We start from the raw sequence: 23,160 nt of genomic DNA, 5'->3' as shown, positions 1-23,160 counted from the left end.
TAGTCCATAGAATCTGGGGGTGTTGCTGCTTTCAGGTTTCATTCTTTGTAGGTCCGACCTGGTTATCTGTCCGTTTTTTTGTAGGTTCCTCAGTGTGTTGTTTATCCTATTGGTGAGCTGTGGGGTGGGGTCAAACTCCCTCTTTTGGTAGGTGTTGGTATCTGCAAGTAGTTGTTGTGCTTTTTGGATGTACTCTGCTTTGTCCAGGATGACTGTCATTCTGCCTTTGTCTGCTGGTAGTATGATTATATTCTTATCGTTTCTTAGGTGATTTTAGTGCTTCCCTCTCCTTGGTGTTGAGGTTATGTGTTTGTCTTTTCCTTGTTATCAGGGGTACGATACTTTGTCTCACTGTTTGTTGTGTCTCTTCTGTCAGTCCATTGGTCCTGAGTGTGCATTCTAGTGCTGCTAGGAAGTCTGCTGTCTTGGCGTCCCTGTGGTTGTAGTTGAGTCCCTTTGCATGTCAAGCAGTAGAAGCAGCATGCGACAGACAGGGTAACATGATCCCACAACCAACAGATCTCTGGAGTTCTGCTACAAGCATTCATGAATGGCACTGGACAATTAAACAACGAACAGGAGGTGGAGGTCACACGAACAACTATAATCTCAATGACATGGGGTGGCCAGCGCAATAGTGCATAAAACAAGGCTGAAGTATTTCCATCCATTCTCAGCCAGGTGTGCCAAATGAATGATCAGTTGCATCCTCCACCTGACATCCCCAGGATCAAAAATGCCAGACATCAACCAATTCAATTTCATCGCAAACAATATCAGAGACACTTGAAGACATTGGATACTGCAAAGGCTTTGTACCCTGCCAATATTCCAGCAATAGTACTGAAGGTATGTGCTCTAGTAGCTGCCATTCCCCTACCAAAATACACAAGCAGGAGGCTGGAAGAACACAGCAAGCCAGGCAGCATCAGGAGCAGGGTGTGAAGTCAACATTTCAGGAGTGGAGATGGGGTAGGGGGAGTTACGGCAGACAAAACAAAACTGCAGATGCTGCAATCCAAAGTAGATTTGAGCACAGATACAACAGGGCCATCTATCTCACAATGTGGAAAATTGTCAAGCATGTTTTGCATAAAGCAGTGCCTGGTCAGTCTACTGTTGATTATTAACAAAGTGATGGAAGGAGTCTTGGATATTGCTGACAAGCTGTAATAGCAAAGAAACTACTCGCTTACTGTTGCACAGTTTGGGTTCCACCATCATCATTTGGCTCCTGACCTCATTACAACCTTAGTTACAACGTGGACAAAAGGATTGCCTACAGAGGTGAAGTGACTGTCTTTAACGTGAAGGTAGCACCTGCCAGAGAAGCATATGAAGAAGCCTGAGCAAAATTAGGTTAATGGGAATTAAGATGGAAATGCTTTGGTGGTTGAGATCATAACTGATACAAAGGAAGATTCATAGAATCCCTAGTGTAGAAACAGGTCATTTGTGCCAAGTCCACCCAAACTATCTGGAAAGCATCCCACCCAGACCCACCCCTATAAGCTATCCCTGCAATCCTGCATTTTCAATGGGTAATCCACATCCCTGGACTATGGGGAATTTCGCATGCCCCATCCACCTAACCTGCACATCGTTGGACTGTGGGAGGAAATTCGAGCACAAGAAGGAAACCCATGCAGACAGGGGGAGAATGTGCAAACTCTACACAGTTGCCAGAGGTTGGAATTGAACCTGGATCCCTGGCATTGTGAAGCAGCCCACTATGCCAACCCTGGTCATGGCTGTTGGTCAATCATCTCATCCTCAAGACACCACTGCACAAGTTCCTCAGGGTGGTATTAAGACCAACTATTTTCAGCAACTTCATCAATGACATTCTCTTCATAAGGTCACAAGTTGCATGTTTACTTATCACTGCATAATGTTCAGCACTAGTTATGACTCCACAGAGGCTGATGTATCAGTTGCAGCAAGATTCAGACATTATTCAGGCTTCATCTGATAACTGACAAGTAACTGTCTCTCCACACAAGTTTCAGGCAATGACCATCTCCAACTACACAGAATATAACTATCATCACTGGATATTCAACAGCAGCACCACTACGGAGTCTCCACCAACTTCCTGCAGGCTTACTTATGAGCGGAAAGTGAACTAGATCAGTCACATTAATACTGTGGCTACAACAGCACAACAATGTTTCAAAATTCTGAAGTAACTCACCTCCTGACTCTCCAAAGTTTGTCCACCATCAACAAAGTAAAATGTAGGAGTGCAGTGGAATACACTCCACTTGCCTAAATGGTGCAAGTCAACAACACTCAAGAGGCTCAACTTTATGCAAGACAAAGCAGCCTGCTCGAATGGTAACCCATCCACCTACTTCAAGATTCACTACCATCATCACCATTAGATTAGATTAGATTAGATTACTTACAGTATGGAAACAGGCCCTTCGGTCCAACAAGTCCACACCGCCCCGCCGAAGCGCAACCCCTACATTTACCCCTTCTTACCTAACACTATGGGCAATTTAGCATGGCCAATTCACCTGACCTGCACATCTTTTGGACTGTGGGAGGAAACCGGAGCACCCGGAGGAAACCCACGCAGACACAGGGAGAATGTGCAAACTCCACACAGTCAATCGCCTGAGTCGGGAACTGAACCCGGGTCTCTGGCGCTGTGAGGCAGCAGTGCTAACCACTGTGCCACCGTGGTTCAGTGGCACAGTGGCAGTGGTGCATACCATCTATATAATGAGGTGCAGTAACACACAAAGCCTCCTCCAATAGCACCAAGAACAACAGATGTATGGGAACATCACTATCTGCAAGTTTTCATCGAAGGGACACCCTATCCTACCCGGAACTACATTAGCGGGTCAAACTCTTGAAACTCCCAAAATTCTTAAACTGGCTGAGTACAACCAAATGATGACAACTGTGATTGTTTTAGACCATTCATTTCAGTCCCTTTGCTGTTGTAGCCACTAAATCCGACCACCACTAGCTCCTTCATCAAGACCTTCCATCCAATATAACATCAAGAGTGGGTATTTTCACCAATGATTACACAATGTTCAGGAGCATTGCTAACTCCTCAAATATTAAAGCAGTCTGTGGTCACATGCAGCAAGTCCTGTTTAACCTTTAGCCAGAGGTTATTGAATGAGAAGTTGTACAAACATGTGCCAGGCAAGGTCCATCCCTTACAAGAGCGTTTAATTGCCTTTCCCAAGCTACTGACCAAGTGTACCATCATTTAATTCTCCATCAACCAATGCTCATTTGAGAAAGGATATATTTATGAAAGAAGCAGTTCAAAGAAAGTTAATTTGACCCACTCCTGGGAAGAAAGGCTCTTTTATATGATTAAAAATTGAACAGGTTGGTCCTATACCCATTAGAGTTGATAAAAATCAATAAGTGATCTTATTGAAATATAAAATTTTGTGGGGACATAATAGCGGGGATACCAAGAGGATATGGGGAGTGGTAGAGACAGGAAAATGGAATTGCGAACACAGTCAAATTCATTATTATCTTTTTAAGTGGTGGAGCAAGTTTTAAGGGCCAACTGGCCTACTCCTGCTCCTAACAAAATGGACTAGCCACTCAATTAGTGTGTCTACCACGTTTTGTCAAAGTCAGGGTATTCATCAACTTAGATAGCATCCAGGACAAAGCAGCCCAGTTGAACTGCACCACATCCACCACCTCAAACAATTATTTCTTGCAATGGTTCAAAATGGCAATGTTGCGTATCATTTATTGTATTGAAGCCTAACACGATAGTGTTCAGTATACTGCAACAATATCTTGTTGCAGTATACTTGTGACAGTACTTGCCAAAATCAATTTCTGCCAGTCAGTAGCAACACAAATTGCAAATGCAACCACATTAAATTCCTTTCCATGTCCCAAAGCATCCTGATTTGGAAAATAGCACATTGCTTCATCATTGCTGGGTTAAAACTTAGGATTTTTCTAACAATACTGTGGGACAACCTTCACAATAAAGATTTCAGCAGTTCAAGAATATAGCTCATCACTACCTTTTCAAGGACATTTAGAGTTGGGCAATAAATCCAGGCCTTGCCATGAATGACCACAGCTTGTAAACAATTGAAAAAAAAGACTTACTTTTGATAGAAATTTAACATAATCAGTGGAAAGCTTCTGATGGCTATCACTTGGAATCTTGTCCATGGAAGCAAGGATATTTTCAAAAGCTGTTATCAACTACATGGAGAACAGAAAATTAGCATTGCATTAGAATTTTTAAAAAAATATTACATTTATATAACAGCTTTCACAATCTAAGATGCCCCAATAGGTTACATAGCAAATTAAGTAGGATAATCACTCTTATAATGCCGACAAAAGCAGATCAAATTTATCTTCGCAAAGTTTGAAAAATAATTAAATAACTTATTCTATTGAACGATGTTGAATGAAAGTTAATTGTTGCTGAAGACATGGGAAACTGCCCGGCTTGAGTTCAGAATGATCTTTTTCATCGTTATATGATAAAGAATGGTATTTCAGTTTAAAATTTCATTGTAAAGATGTCCCAACAACGCTGCACTCCCCAGGCACTGCAACATGTTAGTCAAGTTTATATGCTCAAATTCTTGAGTGGAATTTGAATACAATAACAGTCTTCTGACATGGAACCACATGTACTACCACCAAGTTGAACTGAAAAGATACTTACAACCAACAAAATTTAACATTAATCAATTACCATAATCTGTAGCTTTTATTTAAGACTATCAATTTCATAAATTTTTTTTTCAAACTCTACGCTCTAAGACCAAAAGGAGATTTATTTCAATTGTCCTGAGGCATGTGTTTTCGCCCCCATCTGAAAATCAGCTTTCCAAACTGCACATTTGCTGGTTTAAAATGAAAGCCTATCAACTATAAAATGGATTTTTGCTATCACTGTGATAAGTCATAGAGGTTTTACCTCTGACTCAGTACAACGTCGAGAACACATCAGTTTCAGTTAAAGGTGCAAAATGCATTGACATAATCCTTGAAGGTCAATCACACAACATTCGATCATATGACAGCTGTCTGCAGCTTGCAAATATTAATTCCTTAGAGCCTGACAGCTTCTTTGCCACCTACACAAGGGCATGACACATACAATTTATAAAGCTTGAATTGTACCTTTATCTTTGTTTGCTTTGCCAAAACCCATACAAATCATATCTGAGAGGAATGACTTAGAATATCACACGCAAGACAATAAAACTCATATCAATGACAGAGAAATATCATGGCCAGTTAATCAATGGCTATTTCAATGCTATACTTAATTGGTTTGTGAAATATTTGAAAAATCAAAAGTAATATTGAAGATGAGTACTGACTAACTAAATTTCTTTTGAAAAGATGCTTTTGCCCATTTAAGCAAATAACAATATCTTGAACAAAATATTAACTTCATTTTTCAATAGTAAGTTTATATGCTCTTTTAGTTTTTAAATTCTTTACTGAAATACAGCATGATAATCTTTCAGAAAAAAGAAAAAAAATGGCTTTTTGCATATGTATGGTTCAAACTGACTACATGTTTCAGTCAGTTGCTGAATGAGTGGTTGCTGAATGAAGAAAAACAACTTATTGAATTCACCAGCCTCTTCACTGGCTGAATGCCATTTTCTTCTAGCTTAAAGATACATTCTAGCTCGAACCACATGCTGGTAGCTACATTCACTATTACAGTCCAGAATTGCGAGACAGATTCTATTAAATTTAGGACTGTGAATTAACTCACTGAATAAGGGAATCAATAAACAAAATTAATTGTTACATAAAGTTCACTGGTTCATTATTCAAACAAATCTCTGGTCTGTAAAATAATCCATCCATTCTTGGAAGACTCCTTCCTCAGTTTTTGTTAATGTAGAAAATGGCTAGTGGTTCTATTCTAAAAAATAGCAACACTGCAAGTTTCAATTCTGCACAGGAAAAACAACAATTAAACTTCTTTCCAAATATTAAATTACATATTTCATCCCTTTGAAAATAAATTAAATTGAACACAACAGCTTCATGTAGTAGGTGAATCATTTGAAAACCTATGAAATTGTATTACTTATAAACAAACAGAGATTAACATGCATGAGAGGCCTTTACCAGCTGTTGGGTTTCATTATCCTGACTCTCTACTTTGTCTGCAAGTAACTGGATCATCTTCCTCCACATCTGATGGAGCTCTTGTTTACTAGCTCCATCATGTTGTTTTAGCTGTATCACGTGACTCCATGTTTTGGCGACCTGTAACAGCGATGTTATCAATGACAAAGGAAATACAGTTCAGAGCAGAGTTTGAGGAATTAGGGAAAATACACTAAGATCAAAAAGTGATGATGATAAATGTACAAGATTGGAAAGGTTATGATTGGTAAGAGCACTAATCAGAAAGACAACAACAAATTACACACATTTCAGATAATCATAGAAGAATGAAAGAGATGGCTCACAAGATTATATAACTTTTAGCATGCAAAATTATTTTCCTCAACCCATTACTGAAACAATATTAAAAGATTATTTTCAAAAAAGAATTATGTGCTTTAAAGATAGAAATATTAAAACATGGAGAGTAAGCAGAGAAGTGAGATGGGAATAGATGGCTCAAGTTGTAAAGCTGAAAATGGAATGGGGCAAGTCACAAGTCAACATGAAATATTGTCTTAAGAATAGCACTGCAAACTATAACTATCTTGGAAAAGATGTAGTTCTTAAAATAAACTTAGACTACTAGCTAATCATTTCTGCATTATCCAGAAATATTACCTTCAGAAAGCAAAGTAGTATAATCAAGTAATTGCTTTTAACTTACATAATCAATTCATTCTCAAATGGAAATTCGTAGCTAGGATTTAATTATGTTCATATGCCTTAAATAAAAATAAAACCAAATCAGAGAATAACTTTCCTTAATCTTAAGGCAGCATTCAAATGTGAATGGCATCAAGACGCCTCAGAAAACAGTGAAGTAATTGAGATCAAATTTCTTTAGTGGCGAGACTGAAACATGATCCAAAGGATGGTAGCTTGAACTGTTGGGAGTCCAGTATTTGCACTCACAGAACATTGCTATCGGAAATTCTCAGGCACATGTCTTTCGCCCAATTCTTTAACTGCTACATAATAGTCTTTCCTCCATCATAATGCCAAAGCTCCACTCACAGTCCCTCTGATAATGATGCAGCCCATGCCAATGGGACTAGATAGGTTCCTGGTTTGAGTTGATAAATGGCACAGAGGATTAAATCAAATTTTTATGGCTAAGTCCGAGTTTCGCTGAATGTTTTAGATTAGATTCCCTACAGTGTGGAAACAGGCCCTTCGGCCCAACCAGTCCACACCAACCCTCCAAAGAGTAACCCACCCAGACCTATTTCCTCTCTGACTAATGCACCTAACACTATGGGCAATTTAGCATGGCCAATTCACCTGACTTGCACATCCTTAGACTGTAGGAGGAAACCGGAGGAAACCCACACAGACACTGGGAGAATGTGCAAACTCCACACAGACAGTCACGCGAGGCTGGAATCGAACCTGGGACCTTGATGCTGTGAGGCAGCAGTGCTAACCACTGAGCCACCGTGCTGCCCGTTTTTGCAAGGGATTTCCATTGTAAGGGAAGCTGTACTATGTATAAAAATATAATTCCCAAACACAATGCATTAACTACCTACTCCACTCCCATGGAATCTGTCACATCTTATTCAGAACCCAGCTTACCACACACTGTTCCCCAAAACAAAACACGTCAATGGATATCTACCAAACACCAGGATTCTTTGAGCCTGCATCATCTTTAAAATCCCACAATAGAGATGAACAATGGAATTCTGAAACTGCATGGATCAGTTAAAGACAGATTCTAAACATATCAAAGAAGGGGAAGATGGTACCATAATACTCTGACAGGAATCTGGAGGTTTGGTCAAGGGGGTGGTCCAGGTGAGGTCTGTCCTCTTCCCAGAGGTCAGACGAGGAGGTCACACCACCAGACCCTGGCAGCACAGTATGATGTCACCACCTGGGTCAGTACTGTATCCACCGTCTGAAGGAACAGTCGGCAACATCATAAGGAGATCAATGGCCTTATCCCCTGTGCTATGGTAAGTGCGACACTCGCTCTCTCTGCCCTACTAGACCAACCTCCCATCAAGGCTGCTACTCTGCCATTCTTGCTTGCAACATCTTTCTCATCTGCTCTCACACACCTCAACCTCCCACCACCAAACCTCTTCAGCAACCCAAAAATACCTTACTGCCTTTCAGACACCTTCAACAGGACTAACAATCATGCCAATTATTTTCATTTCATTCAATTCCTCCCTTGCTCTCATTCCAGAACACAGTCTTAACAGGGCAGAGGGGGCCTGTACGTGTGAATGGATGAAGTACATTGTGCTTCTGGCCCTTAGAAAAGACCAGGACTAGTCCTGTGGGGGTGCTGAGACATCCATGCCCAGTCACCCGAGTAAGAACCATTCTTTATTTCACTGCAACTCTCACATTAATCTCTTGGTTAGTGTCATTCGGTGCACACGACTTAACCACTTTTTCCAGCACCACTGTGATGAAATACCCAGCTGATGAGGGGCAACAGTACCAAGGACTCAGAGGAAGCACCAGCAAGACTGCCTCCTTCTCTAACCATCAGCTCAGATACTGACATCTCAATGGGAATGTGGCACTTAAAAAGTGTGGGAGTACAACCTGAGAAGCATCTTACTGACAGTTACACAGCTGACTGAAGTAGTGCCCCAGTTTGCTGGCACCCACAGGAATACCAGAGACCAGGGACCTGCTCAGGCACACACAAAGGATGCTGTGGTGCCAGCAATTATAGACTTCATCCAAGTGCTCAAGGAGAAGCAGGAGTGGCAGACAGGAAAAGTGCAACATTCTGTCCATCGTAGCCCAAAAGCTGCAGCAGTGCAGCAAACTGAACGACTGTCTGGGTGTGTCCAAGCACAGGTAGGCGGCTGTGTGGAGATGAAATCCAGTACACTTAGGATTTGCTGAAAAGGCACACACACCTCAGGACCAACAGGAGGATGGGGGACCCTAGGATGTATCCCAGGTGCCTCTTCCTTTACAAGAGAATAGCTGAAGGAGGAACTACAAGTAGGCACCTGCTTCTCAGAGAGGTTTCATTCAACACAGTCCACAGGCAGCCAAGCCCTCCACTTTTCTCTGTCCCTGCCACCCCCACTCCCAAACTAAGCCACTGCCTATTTAGCTTTTGTAAAACTATGGTCTTAACTTTAGAGTTATTTATGGGAGGATATGAATTTCTAGCTTTTTAAAATTTTTCTAAATGAATAATTTCTCAGAGCTTTAGACAGGTCATTTATTCTCACCTTCCACCTCGGAACTCTGTAACCCCATGGCATCAATGTAGAAAAAAAACTGGTGAAATCATGTCTCCCCCACCCCCCCATCTTATTCCAATTCCAACCTTCCAACTCAGCACCGCCATGATGATCTGTCCCACCTGCCCATCTTCCTTCCCATCCATCCACTCCTCCCTACTCTTTGACCTATCATTACACCCCCCCCCCCAATCTACCTATCACACTCTCAACTACCTTCCTCCCAGCCCCACCCTCTCCCATTTATCTCACCATCCCCTTGGCTCCCAACCTCATTCCTGATGAGGGGCTTTTGCCCCCCAAAAAATTGATTTTCCTGCTCCTTGGATGCTGCCTGACCTACCGTGTGTTTCCAGCACCACACTCTTGACTCTGATCTACAGCATCTGCAGTCCTCACTTTCGCCATTTACTCTAAACATCCATATTCAACGGTCAGAATGACTCTGCTTTAATGAAAGTTTGTTCAGGTTTCAAAATTCTTGCCCACAGGCCTCATGGACTAACTCATACAGGTAGTTCTCCTCTCATGCCATAGTTGTGTTCCAGCAAGACCTCATTTAATAGAAATAATGGGGCCTATGGGAAAAGTGGGGTTAGGGGCAGACCAGCAAAAAACAAAATCACTCACAATTGCTCAAAAATCACCCCAAAAGTCTAACACAAAGTATAGCACAGCCTGAATGAAGGTTGAAATCATATTTATTAACAAAACAAAAAGTGAACTTGACACAGTATATCTAAAAAAAGTAAGAAAGCTGCTCTCTGTACACTACCTCTCACAGAAAGCTGTTCTGTTGGCAGCTGACATTGGCACATGCACAGGACGGTATGAAGACCAGCGCTGACATTGCGCATGCACAGAATGTACAAAGTTTTTGGCATGGACATCAACGCTTGCACAGGGTGACCTGGACAGTGTAGAGGTTTCAGCGTGGAACTGGAGCATAAGCAGAACGAAGCACGCAAACCGATCCCCACTGGAATTGTGCTGTTGCCAACGGAGGTAGGCATTCTTGAAAATACCGTACTATAATTCTTCAGCAATGTTATAGCCAAATCGCATTGTCAAAATGCACGTTATCCCAGAACTACCTGTACTCACAAAGGATAGCCTTTTTTAAAACAATAAACCATCGGAACTCCTTTTGAAAGGGTTGAATAAACCTTGCGTTCTCTGTTAACTGCTATGCATGAGCAGTCCACAGTGTACCTTCAACTACTTCATTTGTTTTACGACCTTCACAACAAAGTAAAGAATACACCCACATCCTTTTCCTTAAATTTCGGTAAGGTATGTGCAAACTTCAGGATCTCCTTCCCAGACAGAGTGTTAGGCTCAGGTCTTTCGAACCTTAGCTTTTTTTTAAAAAATAAAAATCTTTTAAGTCAGTATTCACTTTCCCTCCTCTTCACTTGACTGAAATGTACTTTTTACCTCAAGTTCATATTTTATACAGTCTCACACCCCTTTCTTAATTTCAAGCTGCTTCATTTCTTTATCATTCTCAAGCTGCTTTAACTGCAACTGGCTTCTTGCTCATTAATTTGACTCACCACTTAATGTACCCCCTACTCTTGTACTTCTATCACTCCCAAATGCTGAGCTAATATGTTAACCTTTGCTGCCTTCTTAGCTTTTGCAGGCATCTCCATCTTTAACTCCTTTGCAAGTTCTATTAAATCTGAATAATATGGAGGCTTGGGCTGACAAGTGGCAACAAACATTTTCGCCACACAAGTGCCAGGCTATGACCATCACCAATAAGAGACAATCTAACCAACGTTCCTTGGCATTCAATGATATTACCATCACTGAATCGCCTACTATCAACATTCTGGGGGTTATTATTGACTAGAAACTCAACGGGACTCACCAGATAAACACAGTGGCTACAAAGGCAGGTCAGAAGCTAGGAATACTGCAGTGAGTAATTCACCTCCCAAATCCTCAAAGCATGTGCACATTTACAAGGCACAAGTCAGGAGTATGATGAAATACTCCCCATTCACCTGGATGAGTGTAGCCCCAACAACACAACAAGCTTGACACCATCCAGGACAAAGCAACACGCTTGACTGGCACTGCATCCACAAGTATCCACTCGCTCCACCACCGATGCTCAGTAGCAGCAGTGTGTACTATCTACAAGATCCTCAGACAGCACCTTCCAAACCCACAACCACTTCCATCTAGAAGGACAAGGGCAGCAGATCCACCTTCAAGTTCCCCTCCAAGTCACTCACCATCCTGACTTGAAATATATCATTGTTCCTTCACTGTCGGTGGGTCAAAATCCTGGAATTCTCTCCCTAACAGCATTTTGGGTCAATCCACAGCAGGCAGACTGCAGTGGTTCAATAAAGCAGCTCACCACCACTTTCTAAAGGGCATATAGATTAGATTAGATTAGATTAGATTAGATTAGAGTGTGGAAACAGGCCCTTTGGCCCAACAAGTCCACACCAACCCTCCGAAGAGCAACCCACCCAGACCCATTCCTGCTGGACAGCCAGCGATGCCCACATTCCATTAAATGAATAAATAAAAACAATTTAGCTTCAGTTAAACCTTGGAAGCCATTCAGCATTAATTACTCCATCTGCAAAAAAGTTTTAGCCATTTTCAATGCCAATTGGCTTCTTTTAAAATTAGAAATCTTTTATCTTTTACCCAGAACTACCTGTATGAGTTAGTCCATGAGGCCTGTGGGCAACCCCTGTAATCAGTAGGTCCAGTTACCGCAGTTTGAGTTACCCGCAGTTTACCACGGCCCAAACATTTAAAAGAGAATGTTTCAGAACCAGGGACTAGAGGCTGCCGGGAAGGTATGTTTCCCATTTAAATGAATGGGCTCGCACCTATCCACGGTAGGTCTTGGGACGTATTCCTCGCAGGTATGGAGGGACTACAAACAACTATCTGTCGTGAGTCCAAGCTTCTAACTCTGACCCCCATCCATATTGTGTCTGGGAGGCATCTGAACAAGTCCCACTACTCTACCAGTTGCACCATATAAATGTTTTTATATAATCACCAAAATGACGAACAAGAGAAATGTTCACTAGACTTCTTTGATTAATGCAAAACAATCTGTTTAATATAACGCAAAACCTATTCTTAAAACAAATAGCAAACACTGGTGAATACCTAAGCTATAAACCAGAATTAAACTATATCCTCTTAAACCCAAATAGATACATTCACATCACACAAAAGACAATAGATTCTATAGCAATGATGTCTTGAAACATAAAAAAGCAAAAGAAAATAAACATCTATGCGGCCATGGTTCTGAAAACAAAGAATCAAATTTCATGGATTTTCATGGCCCAAAGTTTCCTGTTAACAAACTGACTTGCCGACAGACAGACAGATGGAAAACCTCCAGTTCAGATTTAAATCAAGTTGGACCAGATTCTTTAGAAAATAGTTACAGTTCAGCTTTTCAGGATTTATAAAGTAGTCAGAAATACTGATGTTTGGAAACTTTATAAGGTTCCCAAGAACTTTTACTGGAAGAGTGAGGGAGGGATGACAGGCAGAGGATGAAAGAGGCAGAGAGGGAGAGAGTGTAACTACTATTGGATTTTCTTCCTGACCATCTAGGTCCAGAAAAACAGACGAGTCCAGAAAGAGTTGCCAAGGAAACATCAGCACACAGGCCCCTTGTAATCTTTTCAAAGGCCAGATTTTCCAGCAATTAAAAAGATCATAAATACCCTCTCTTAACTCTCTAAAAGCATTCTTTGACTTTTTCTTTGAAGCCACTTGATTTCTTGTAAATTTTATTTATTCATTTGTGGGACTTGGACATCACTGGCTGGCCAGCATTGATAGCCCATCTCTATTTGCCTTGAGAAGGTGCTGCTGAGCTGCCTTCTTGAATTGCTCCAGTCGTCTTGCTGTGGGTTGACCTACAATGCCACTAGGGAGGGAATTCCAGGAATTTAACTCAACTACTGTGAAGGAATGGCAATATATTTCTAAGTCAGGGTGGTGAGAGGCTTGGAGCGGAATTTGCAGGTATTGATGTTCCCAAGTACCTACTGCCCTTGTCCTTCTAGCTGGAAGTGGTTGTGTTTGGAAGGTGTTGCCTAGGATGTTTGGTGAATTTCTGCAGTGCATCTTGTAGATAGTACATACTGCAGCTACTAAGCGCTGATGGTGGAGGGATTGAATGTGGTGCCAATCAAGCTTTGTCTTGGATGGTGTCAAGCTTCTGGAGTGTTATTGGAGCTGCACCCATCCAGGCAAATAGGGAGTATTCCATCACACTCTTGACTTGTGCTTTGTCGATGGTAGACTTTGGGGTGTCAAGAGGTGAGTTAGTCTCCACAGTATCCCTAGTCTCTGATCTGCTCTTGTAGCCACTGTGTTTATGTGGTGAGTCCGGTTGAGTTTCTGGTCAATAGTAACCCCAAGGATGTTGACAGTGGGGGATTCAATGATGGTAAGACCATTGACTGTCAAGGGGCGGTGGTTAGTGTCTCTTATTGGCGATGGTCATTGCCTGGCATTTAAGCGGTGCAAATGTTAATTGCCACTTGTCGGCCCAAGACTGGATATTGTCCAGACCTTGTTGCATTTGAGCATGGACTGCTTCAATATCTGAGTCTTCGCAAATGATGCTGAACACTGTGCAATCATCAACGAAGATCCTCACTTCTGATCTTATGATCGAGGGGAGGTTGTTGATGAAGCAGCTGAAGATTTCTGGACCGCGGACACTACCCTGAGGGACTCCTGCAGATGCATTGGAGCTGGGAAGACTGAGCCTCCACAACCACAAACATCTTCCTTTGTGCCAGATATGATTCTAACCAACAGTGTTTCCAAGCTGATCATGGCACACATTAAACTGCTGAACCCACTTCCCCCAAAATAAATGTAATCCAGGAATTGCCCAGTTACATCTTTTCCACTTTTTAACATATCTATATTAATGGACTACATATGTTCAACATCTAAATTCACTCACCTCCAGATAATTCTTTTCTTGATGGTAGAGATCAACTAATTTTAAGCAGACTTCATGCCATTTCTGTTTGTCTGAACTACGGAATGAAAAAAAAAAGTGTAATATTTGAAATTTTATGATTGTGGTAACAAATTATTGATGGAGGACCTGAAAACAAATTATACCAGCCTGTGGATTAGTTTGAAAATGGAAAAGGAGATGAATTGTTTTTGGTAGTACAGAAGTCAAGGACTATTAAAAAAAAAGAATTAGTGTCAAAGCTTTTTGTCTTGAACTCATCATAGTAGAATCAAAACACCAAATTTCAAATGTAACAACAAATTTTATTGCATGAGAGGATAGTACTAATTCATTGGGAAGTCAACTTTGGTCAAGTTGTTCCCATAAAGGCTACATCAGGGAATAGTTAATTCTCAAACTTTTGTTCAAGTTCAAACCAGACAAGTTGACTTGGGTTGGTCTAGGTCCTGCCGTGTGGACTGCACCCAAGAATGGTTGCACACTCAGTTTTTGTTTCATTGTGCCTTTTTCAATGTGTGGACACGTTCATTCTGTTTGAAAGGGAGAGGGCCCTGTATGAACATATGTAGTATCTAACAAGCACACGTGAACCACATTGTGAGCCTTACTGATGATATTGAATTGGTCATAAGCATAATTTTTCACACAACCAGGAGAAAAGGTGAGGATTGCAGATGTTGGAAATCAGAGTCGAAGAGTATAGTGCTAGAAAAGCACAGCCGGTCAGGCAGCATCCGAGGAGCAGGAGAATCGACGTTTCAGGCATTAGCCCTTCCTGATGAAGGGTTTCTGCCTGAGACATCGACTCGCCTGTTCCTTGGACGCTGCCTGACCGGTTGTGCTTTTCTAGCACCACACTCTTCATCATTTAGCACAATCAATTTTGTTTGGGGAAAGCCAGTCAATCATAAAATCACATCCCACATTGGACACTATGTGCTGAGTTGTGCAAACATAGGCTGTTTGAGTTTAGTCAATTCTCCGCTTGTTACAAAACACACAGTAACATGCTGGTTGTTACAACCTTTGGGATATACGGGATGTATGTATCTGGCATTACACTGGCACTGAAATTCATAAGCCACAATATTTAATTATGTGGTAAAGAAAATGTCTTTCTTGACTTTGACAGCAGTATTGTGCTACTGAAGGTACCACTTGTTTTGTTAGGCTTGCTAACAACTGAATTATGCACTTATGTGAACTATCTGATCTTCTATGTAAATAGTTATGGAAAAAAACTATCTTTAAAAACTATTAGTCTGGCCGCAGAACTTTATGATAGCAAGGTAAGCCCTCTGTGTATTAAGTATCATATATTTACATAGTGAAAGCAGGTTGCCATATCTATCAGTTTGTTTCTACTATCTCTGAAGTAGTTTCATCCTGTGACCATCGTGCCACACATTTCTGAGGAAGAGTCACCACACTCGAAACTTTAACTCTGACTTCTCTTCACAGGTGCTGCAAGACCTGCTGAGCTTTTCCAGCAATTTGTTTTTGTGCCATGATACAAGTTGTCCTACAGTTTCTGTTGGCAGTTTGCTTGTTTGGAGGAGTAAAACTAGAAACTTAGAACAGCATATTACAACACTGGCTAGAAGATACAATCGTATTACCACATTTTTGTTCTAAAATCAGTCAGGTGTAGTTCACAAAGTCATGTTTGTGATTTCCCATTTTGGATAGTACTATTCCTAACATTGACAGATGGTATAAATAGGTCATCAATGCCTGAAATTCCAAATAGCCTGGCCACCTGGATTACAAAAGTAACCATATATTAAAAAAGGTACCATTGCATTTATTACTTCACAGCCAAATATAGATCTTCCCCTTTCTGGGGACATCCAGCATTTGGATGGGCGTTGCAAATATAACTTTACAACAATGACATACATATAGCAAGTTTCTTCCAGTCAGTGAATTACTGCACAATGTTACAAGTGAAACCTGAAACTACAGTAATATTACTTCTTTTGGATGTGATTTTGTGGAAATTGACAATTCTCTTAAAAAACATTGGGAGCAACAAACAAATAATCTCATTGACCAATTTATTCTGTGGAACAAAAAGTGAACTGAAGAGTGGCAAGAACTATAAAATTAGATTTTTGAACAAAGCTGTACACTTGAATTTACAAGTCATATTTCTCTGAATGCACATTGTTCCAGAAAGAAGAGACAAAGAAAAGTATAAGCTCTAATGCAAACTTGGATAGATATACTCATCATCACACAAACACAAGTTCAATACATTCAACCAGGTTACCTTTCATACAACTTCATTAGCTTCTGATAAATTCCCAACAGCTCATGCTTGTTTTCAGATGTATCATTCTTCTCACAAAGATTTAGCAACCCCTGAAAAGAAAACAAGACATTATGTTCTAGTTCCTCCTCACAATGCTTGCACAAATACAAATTATTAGAATTTGTGGAAAATTTATTTATATTTTTATTCCTGAATTTTACAATCACTGAGTTTTTGGAGTTGAGTGGGGTGGGTGGGGTACACGGAATGTAATAGGCAACATTCAACTGAACCACACTTTACACTATTTTAATATCTTACTCAACTTCGGCTGAGAAACCAACACTATAACCTGTCCATTACAAAGAAAATCCACTTGCAACACTGCAATATTGTAACTCTTACCATATGCATTTATCATCTGACTTGACAACCACAATGTTCTCTTGGCCAAACATGCATCCCCTGTGCATCTCAGCAACTCCAAAAAGATTGATGCCTTTATCCTATCTTACATCAAGTTCCACTCACCCCATATGCCTGGTTTTGCTTTGGCTCACAAATACTCAATTAGTATATTAAAAATTTTCATATTTGTGTTTAATTTCTCCTTTGCCTAAAACTTCTCAAAAATATTTTGATGTATAAAATAAAAGACTAGGAGATTATATTTATGAAATGTTAACAGTATGAGTTTGGATGTTAATACCCAAATATCTAGTTTCTGGTCCATTCCAAGAAAACAATGTGGAATATGGAATATTCAATAATAAGCAATATGGAATCAGACTGAAAAGCAGCAAATAGAGCCAAGTCTTAAAGTTTTATTTTGCAAGCTTCACTAATACTCAATTGTTCTTAAAATTACGCTAAGTTGTGATTATAAAAGATGTGAAACATAAAACTGTAAGCAGTTTAACTTTAATCTGACCTTTATAATAAGCACTAATTCACATTACATAAATAAAATGTACGACTCAGATTATTTCAGCTGAACATTATGATGCAAAGCATAAAAAACAAAATTCAGTCTAATCATGAGGGTCTGATAGGGACAATTAAAACAGAATGGATCCAGGGAATAGGTATTGGTTATTTATTAATTTAGAGATCATTAGGTGAGAACAGGATTTTATACAGAGATAGGAACAAGTAACAAATGTGTTGGTGTTTTGCAATGCGAGTTTTGGAATACAACACAATCCTTAATAAAGCATTTGCCTGGATTCTGTCCAACCAACCTTTTGAAACCACAAGATGTGTTATTTGTGTAAATATGAAGGATATATCTCAGTACTACAATATCTAGATACCCAATGTAATTCAGTCTTATTTTATATAGTGGAACAAGCATTCTTATTTCGTTCGTTACATGGAATAAATCTTTTCCTTAAAAAAAAGTGAATACAAATTTTCTTTAAAAAACACTTAAAGTGTTAACAAAGATACTTCACCAAGAGTGCTGACTTGTTAGCAAGTAGACTCAGATTGGTAGAGGAAAATGCACCAATCACAAAATGATAGTTCACCACAAAGCTTTGTTTAAATTTATTGACTGACTGTCCCTTTTATTCAAACTCTGTCTTCTATTGGTTAGGCAATTTTCTATCCATGCTAATACCAGATTTTTCTCTCCCTTCTTTTTTGAAGAAGAGTGGTATATTGGCAGTTTTTCAATCCTGAGGCTATTCCATGATCTAAGGATTTTCGAAAGGTTGCTAACAATGCACCCACTATCTCGGTAGCTAATTGTTTTAATATTCTAGGATGTATCCCACCAGATTCAGGGGATTTATTGGTCTTTAGCATTATTATTTCTCAACTACCTTTTCTCTTGTAGCAGTTATTTTATTTATTTCCCCCTTCTTTTAGTTCCTTGATTATTTTGCACTTCTGGAATGTTATTAGTGCCCTTTCCCATGAACACTGAGGCAAAGTTAGTTTTAAACCATTCTGTCATTTCTTGGCTTCCCATTATTATTTCCCTAACATCATTCTCTAAAGGCCTGTGCTCACCATTACCTTGTGTTTCTTTTTATTTTAAAAAATAGGCTCTCACTGTCAGTTTATGTTACTTGCAAATTTACTCTATTTATCTATTTTCTCCCTCTTTCTTTTTGGTCACCTTTTGTTGGCTTTTTAAAAACTGCTCCTAATCCTTGGATTCACCTCTAATCTTTACTGGATTGCATACTTTTTCTATTTCAATTTGATACTGCCATTAGTTTCCCTGGTCAGTTTATCCCCTTCTAGGATCTTCCTCACTGGTATATATTGTTCCTGCCAGTCCTGGATTATTTTTTACAAAACGGCTAGCATTGTTTATCAACTTTATTTTCTACCAAACCCTTTTCCTAGTCCACTCAAGCTAACTCTGTCCTAATTTCAATGTAATTAACCTTATAAGTGTAGCATTGTTCTTTCTGACCTAGGTTTCTCATACTCGATTGAGCACTAAAACTTCTATCATCTTATAGTTAATGATTCTTAGTAAACCTTTTATTCTCAGTTCATTTACTAAACTTTCGTTATCACCAGGTACAAAGCAGTCCAATTCCTGGTTTGACCAATAACATATTCCTGGAAACTATTATGAATTCTTCCTTGCGGTTACACGTGCAGTGGTTAGATTACATTTAAAGTTGTAACTAAAAAGGACAAAAGGAAGCTATTTTAATACTAACATGACTGAAGAAGCCATTTTGTAGCTTGTATTAACTACATATATTGATCAAAATACATTAGGTTGTGGCTAACTATGAAACAAATGATCAAGTTATAATCAATAAAAATAATCAATACATTTAATCAATGGATGTAGGTTTGCTTGATGAGCTGGAAGGTTTGTTTTCAGATGTTTCATCACCATACTAGTTAACATCATCAGTGAGCTTCCGGATGAAGCACTGGTGGTACAGCCTGCTTTCTATTTGGGTTTACCTAAACACACAAATAGAAAGCGGGCGATACCACCAGTCTTAGAGAATACAAGTGGAATTCAACAAAATTTACCAACAGCTAGAGCCAATCAAAAATAGATTGACTGTTGCATGGTATGATGGTCATACAGAAGTTAAACACATTGATTTAGTAATGTTTTGATTCTAACCATCAAATTTGAAGATTGACATTGGCTGAACCATATGGTAATATCAGCCAGTCAACTTCAGATCAAACTGGAGACCTGAGCGGGTGAATCCTGTGACCTGCATTTCAACAGATTGCTCAGCCAATTGAATTTACAAAGGTTTTTGGCCAAGTTAAGTCTATCTTAGATAAACTTATCATTTGCTATCCATAGGAGTGTCAAGTATCATCTGAGCAAAATTAGTAATCTCACTTACAAACTGTAATAATTATCTGAATTACCAAGAAGAACTGGATTAGACATTGATTAAAGAAGCCTTTCTCTGACTAATTTCAGCTGTATTAATGAGCTGCACTAAATATATCATGGCTATTTTCTTAAATGAAAGATCTTTAAACTGAAAATATGTTTTAAAACATTACCCATTGTGCTAGTCCATGGTCAATTTTCTGTTCGGTGATATGAAAATAAATATAAGCAGGACTGAGGAAAAAAAATTGTGCCAGGTCACCTATTGCATCCAAAGCAGAAACTTTACAACCTCACTTGTATATCACAAGAAACTTTTCAAAATATATTGCTGCAGATCAGACAGAGTGTAAACTGGGTCCAAGTGGTTGTGTTTTCTTTTTGTCTAGTTCCAAGCATCAATCAAGAATCAGCAATTTCATTTCGAAGTACTAGGCATTTCCCATTGAAAGCAAAGGATAGTAAAGGCAAGATTCGTGAACCGTGGATGACAGGAGAATCTATACGACTAGCCAAGAGGAAAAGGGAAGCATACGTACAGTCGAGGCACTAAGAACAGAATGGGCCCTGGAGAGATATCAGAAGAGTAGGACCAGTCTTAAACGAGGAATCAAGCGGGCTAAAAGGGATCATGAAATAGCTTTAGCAAACAGAATTAAACAGAATCCCAAAACCTTTTATTCTTATATAAGAATCAAGCGGGTAACTAGAAAAATGATTGGTCCACTAAAGGAGAAGGAAGGAAGGCTGTGTGTCGAACCTGAGAGAATGGGTGAGATACTGAATTAGTACTTTGCATCAGTGTTCACTGAGGAGAGGGACATGATGAACATTGAGACTAGAGATAGAAGTTTGATAATTCTAGATCACGCTGACACAAGTAGGGGAGATGTGTTGGGTAGGCTAGAAGTTATTAAAGTGGACAAATCCCCAGGACCAGATGGGATCTATCCCAAGTTACTCAGGGAGACGAGAGAAGAAATAGCTGGGGCCCAGACAGATATCTTTGGAGCATCCTTAAACACAGTGAGGTGCCGGAGGACTGGAGGGTTACTCATGTTGTTTCCCCTGTACAAGAAGAGTAGTAGGGATATTCCGGGTAGCTACAGACTAGTGAGCCTTATGTCAGTGGTGGGAAAGTTGCTGGAGACAGTACTGAGGGATAAAATCTATTTATATTTAGAAAAGAATGGGCTTATCAGTGATAGGTAACATGGTTTTTTGCAGGGGAGATCATGCCTTACCAACTTAATAGAGTTCTTTGAGGAAGTGACCAAGTTGATAGATGAAGGAAAGGCTGTAGATGTCATATACATGGACTTTAGTAAGGTGTTTCATAAGGTTCCTCATACTTAACTAATAGAGAAAGTGAAGTCACATGATGTGCAGGGTATTCTAGCCAGGTGGATAAAAAAAACTGATTGAGCAACAAGAGACATAGTAGTTGAAGGGAGTTTCTCGAAATGGAGAATGGTGACCAGTGGTGTTCCATAGGGATCAGTGCTGGGGCCACTGTTGTTTGTGATATACATAAATGATCGGGAAGAGGGCACTGTTGGTGTGATCAGCAAGTTTGCAGATGACACGAGGACTGGTGGAGTAGCAGAAAGCATAGGGGACTGTCAAAGAATACAGGAGAATATAGATAGATTGGAGAGTTGAGCGGAGAAGTGGCAGATGGAGTTTAATCCAGGCAAATGTGAGGTGATGCATTTTGGGAAATCTAATTCTAGAGCGAATTACACAGTAAACGCAAGTGCCTTGGGAAAAGTTGCTAAGCAGAGAGATCTGGGAGTTCAGGTCCATTATACCCTGAAGGCTGCTACACAGGTGGATAGAGTGGTCAAGAAGGCATATGGTATACTTGCCTTCATCGGACAGGGTATTGAGTATAAGAGCTGGCAGGCCATGTTAAAATTGAACAAGATATTGGTTTGGCCATATTTAGAATACTGCGTACAGTTCTGGTTGCCACATTACCAAAAGGATGTGGACGCTTTGGAGAGGGTGCAGAGAAGGTTTACGAGGATGTTGCCTGGTATGGAAGGTGCTAGCTATGAAGAGAGGTTGAGTAGGTTAGGTTTGTTTTCATTAGAAAAAAGGAGATCGAGGAGTGACCTGATTGAGGTTTACAAAATCATGAAGGGTACAGACCGTGTAATAGAGACAAGCTTTTTCCCAGGGTGAAGGATTCAATAATGAGAGGTCATGTTTTCAAGGTGAGAGGTGAAAAGTTTGAGGGGAATAAATGCAGCAAGTACTTTAGACAGAGGGTGGCAGGGGCCTAGAACGCGTTGCCAGCAGAGGTAGTAGAGGCAGGCACGGTAGATTCATTTAAGATGCATCTGGACAGATGCACGAGTAGGTGGGGAGCAGAAGCTTAGGAATTGGGTGTCAGGTTTAGACAGTAGATTTGGATCAGCTCAGGCTTGGAGGGCCGAAGGGCCTGTTCCTGGGCTGTAAATTTTCTTTGTCCTTCGTACTAAGAGTGCTATTGTCTATTTATAGTGACATAACAGAAAACTGGCAATTCCCAACCTGATGCTAGGAAGTAGCTTTAGTTACTGAGGATCAGCATCTCTCATCCAAGATGTATATCAAAGTTGTGTTGGGATAAAGGACAGTGTTTAAAGAGATCATGTGGTCACAAGTGACCCCCATTCAACTTTATGTATTTACATTCTATCCCACTTATGACCCAATCCTCTATCTCAACTCTCCAAGTTCTTTAACCAATATCCTTCTCCTCTTGCTCCTTGCTGCCTACACATATCTTCAGTTTCAATTTGCCTGATCCCAACTGTTAACATCCAAATCTGATCTGTACCACTCTTTCTCCTCCATCCATGACCCCAATATAATCTCAAATATTGGCAATGGGAAAAAAGGAAAGAAAAGTAGAAAATGTGAGAAATAAAATCACAGAAAAAAAAGCAAAACCAAGAACAAGATAGCAGTCAAAATTGAGGGAGAGATCATTGAGCAATACCACAACAGCTCTGGTGCACGTAGTTTTCACAAATCTAACTGGTAAAACATATCCACAGATTTCCCCTCAGGTTGAATGAAAACGTTGTCAATGTTTGAATCTATCAAATGTTGTTAGTTTGTTGACAGCTTGACTAATGCTTAAGTTGCTGCCAACATGAAGAGATAGCTAATAAAGTACAAGTACAGT

General features: G+C 40.0%; 1 protein-coding gene across 2 annotated transcripts in view; it reads right to left on the bottom strand.

The window, feature by feature from the left end:
- Nucleotides 1-23,160, bottom strand: part of skic3 (SKI3 subunit of superkiller complex) — a 120,147-nt gene that overhangs the window by 88,567 nt on the left and 8,420 nt on the right. For both annotated transcript variants that reach the window (XM_043709524.2, XM_043709515.2), the window contains exons 4-7: nucleotides 16,664-16,755; nucleotides 14,371-14,446; nucleotides 6,124-6,264; nucleotides 4,117-4,215 (exon numbers count right to left, since the gene is read on the bottom strand). In XM_043709524.2, the coding sequence (XP_043565459.2) occupies nucleotides 4,117-4,215; nucleotides 6,124-6,264; nucleotides 14,371-14,446; nucleotides 16,664-16,755 (408 nt within the window). The remainder of the gene's footprint in view (nucleotides 1-4,116; nucleotides 4,216-6,123; nucleotides 6,265-14,370; nucleotides 14,447-16,663; nucleotides 16,756-23,160) is intronic.

This window comes from Chiloscyllium plagiosum, unplaced genomic scaffold (assembly GCF_037043375.1).
Source record: "Chiloscyllium plagiosum isolate Xiang-an unplaced genomic scaffold, Cpla_swu_hap1 HiC_scaffold_2, whole genome shotgun sequence".
NCBI classification, from domain to species: domain Eukaryota; kingdom Metazoa; phylum Chordata; class Chondrichthyes; order Orectolobiformes; family Hemiscylliidae; genus Chiloscyllium; species Chiloscyllium plagiosum.
The sequence above is the reverse complement of the archived record's forward strand: the minus strand, read 5'-3'. Positions and strand labels throughout refer to the sequence as shown.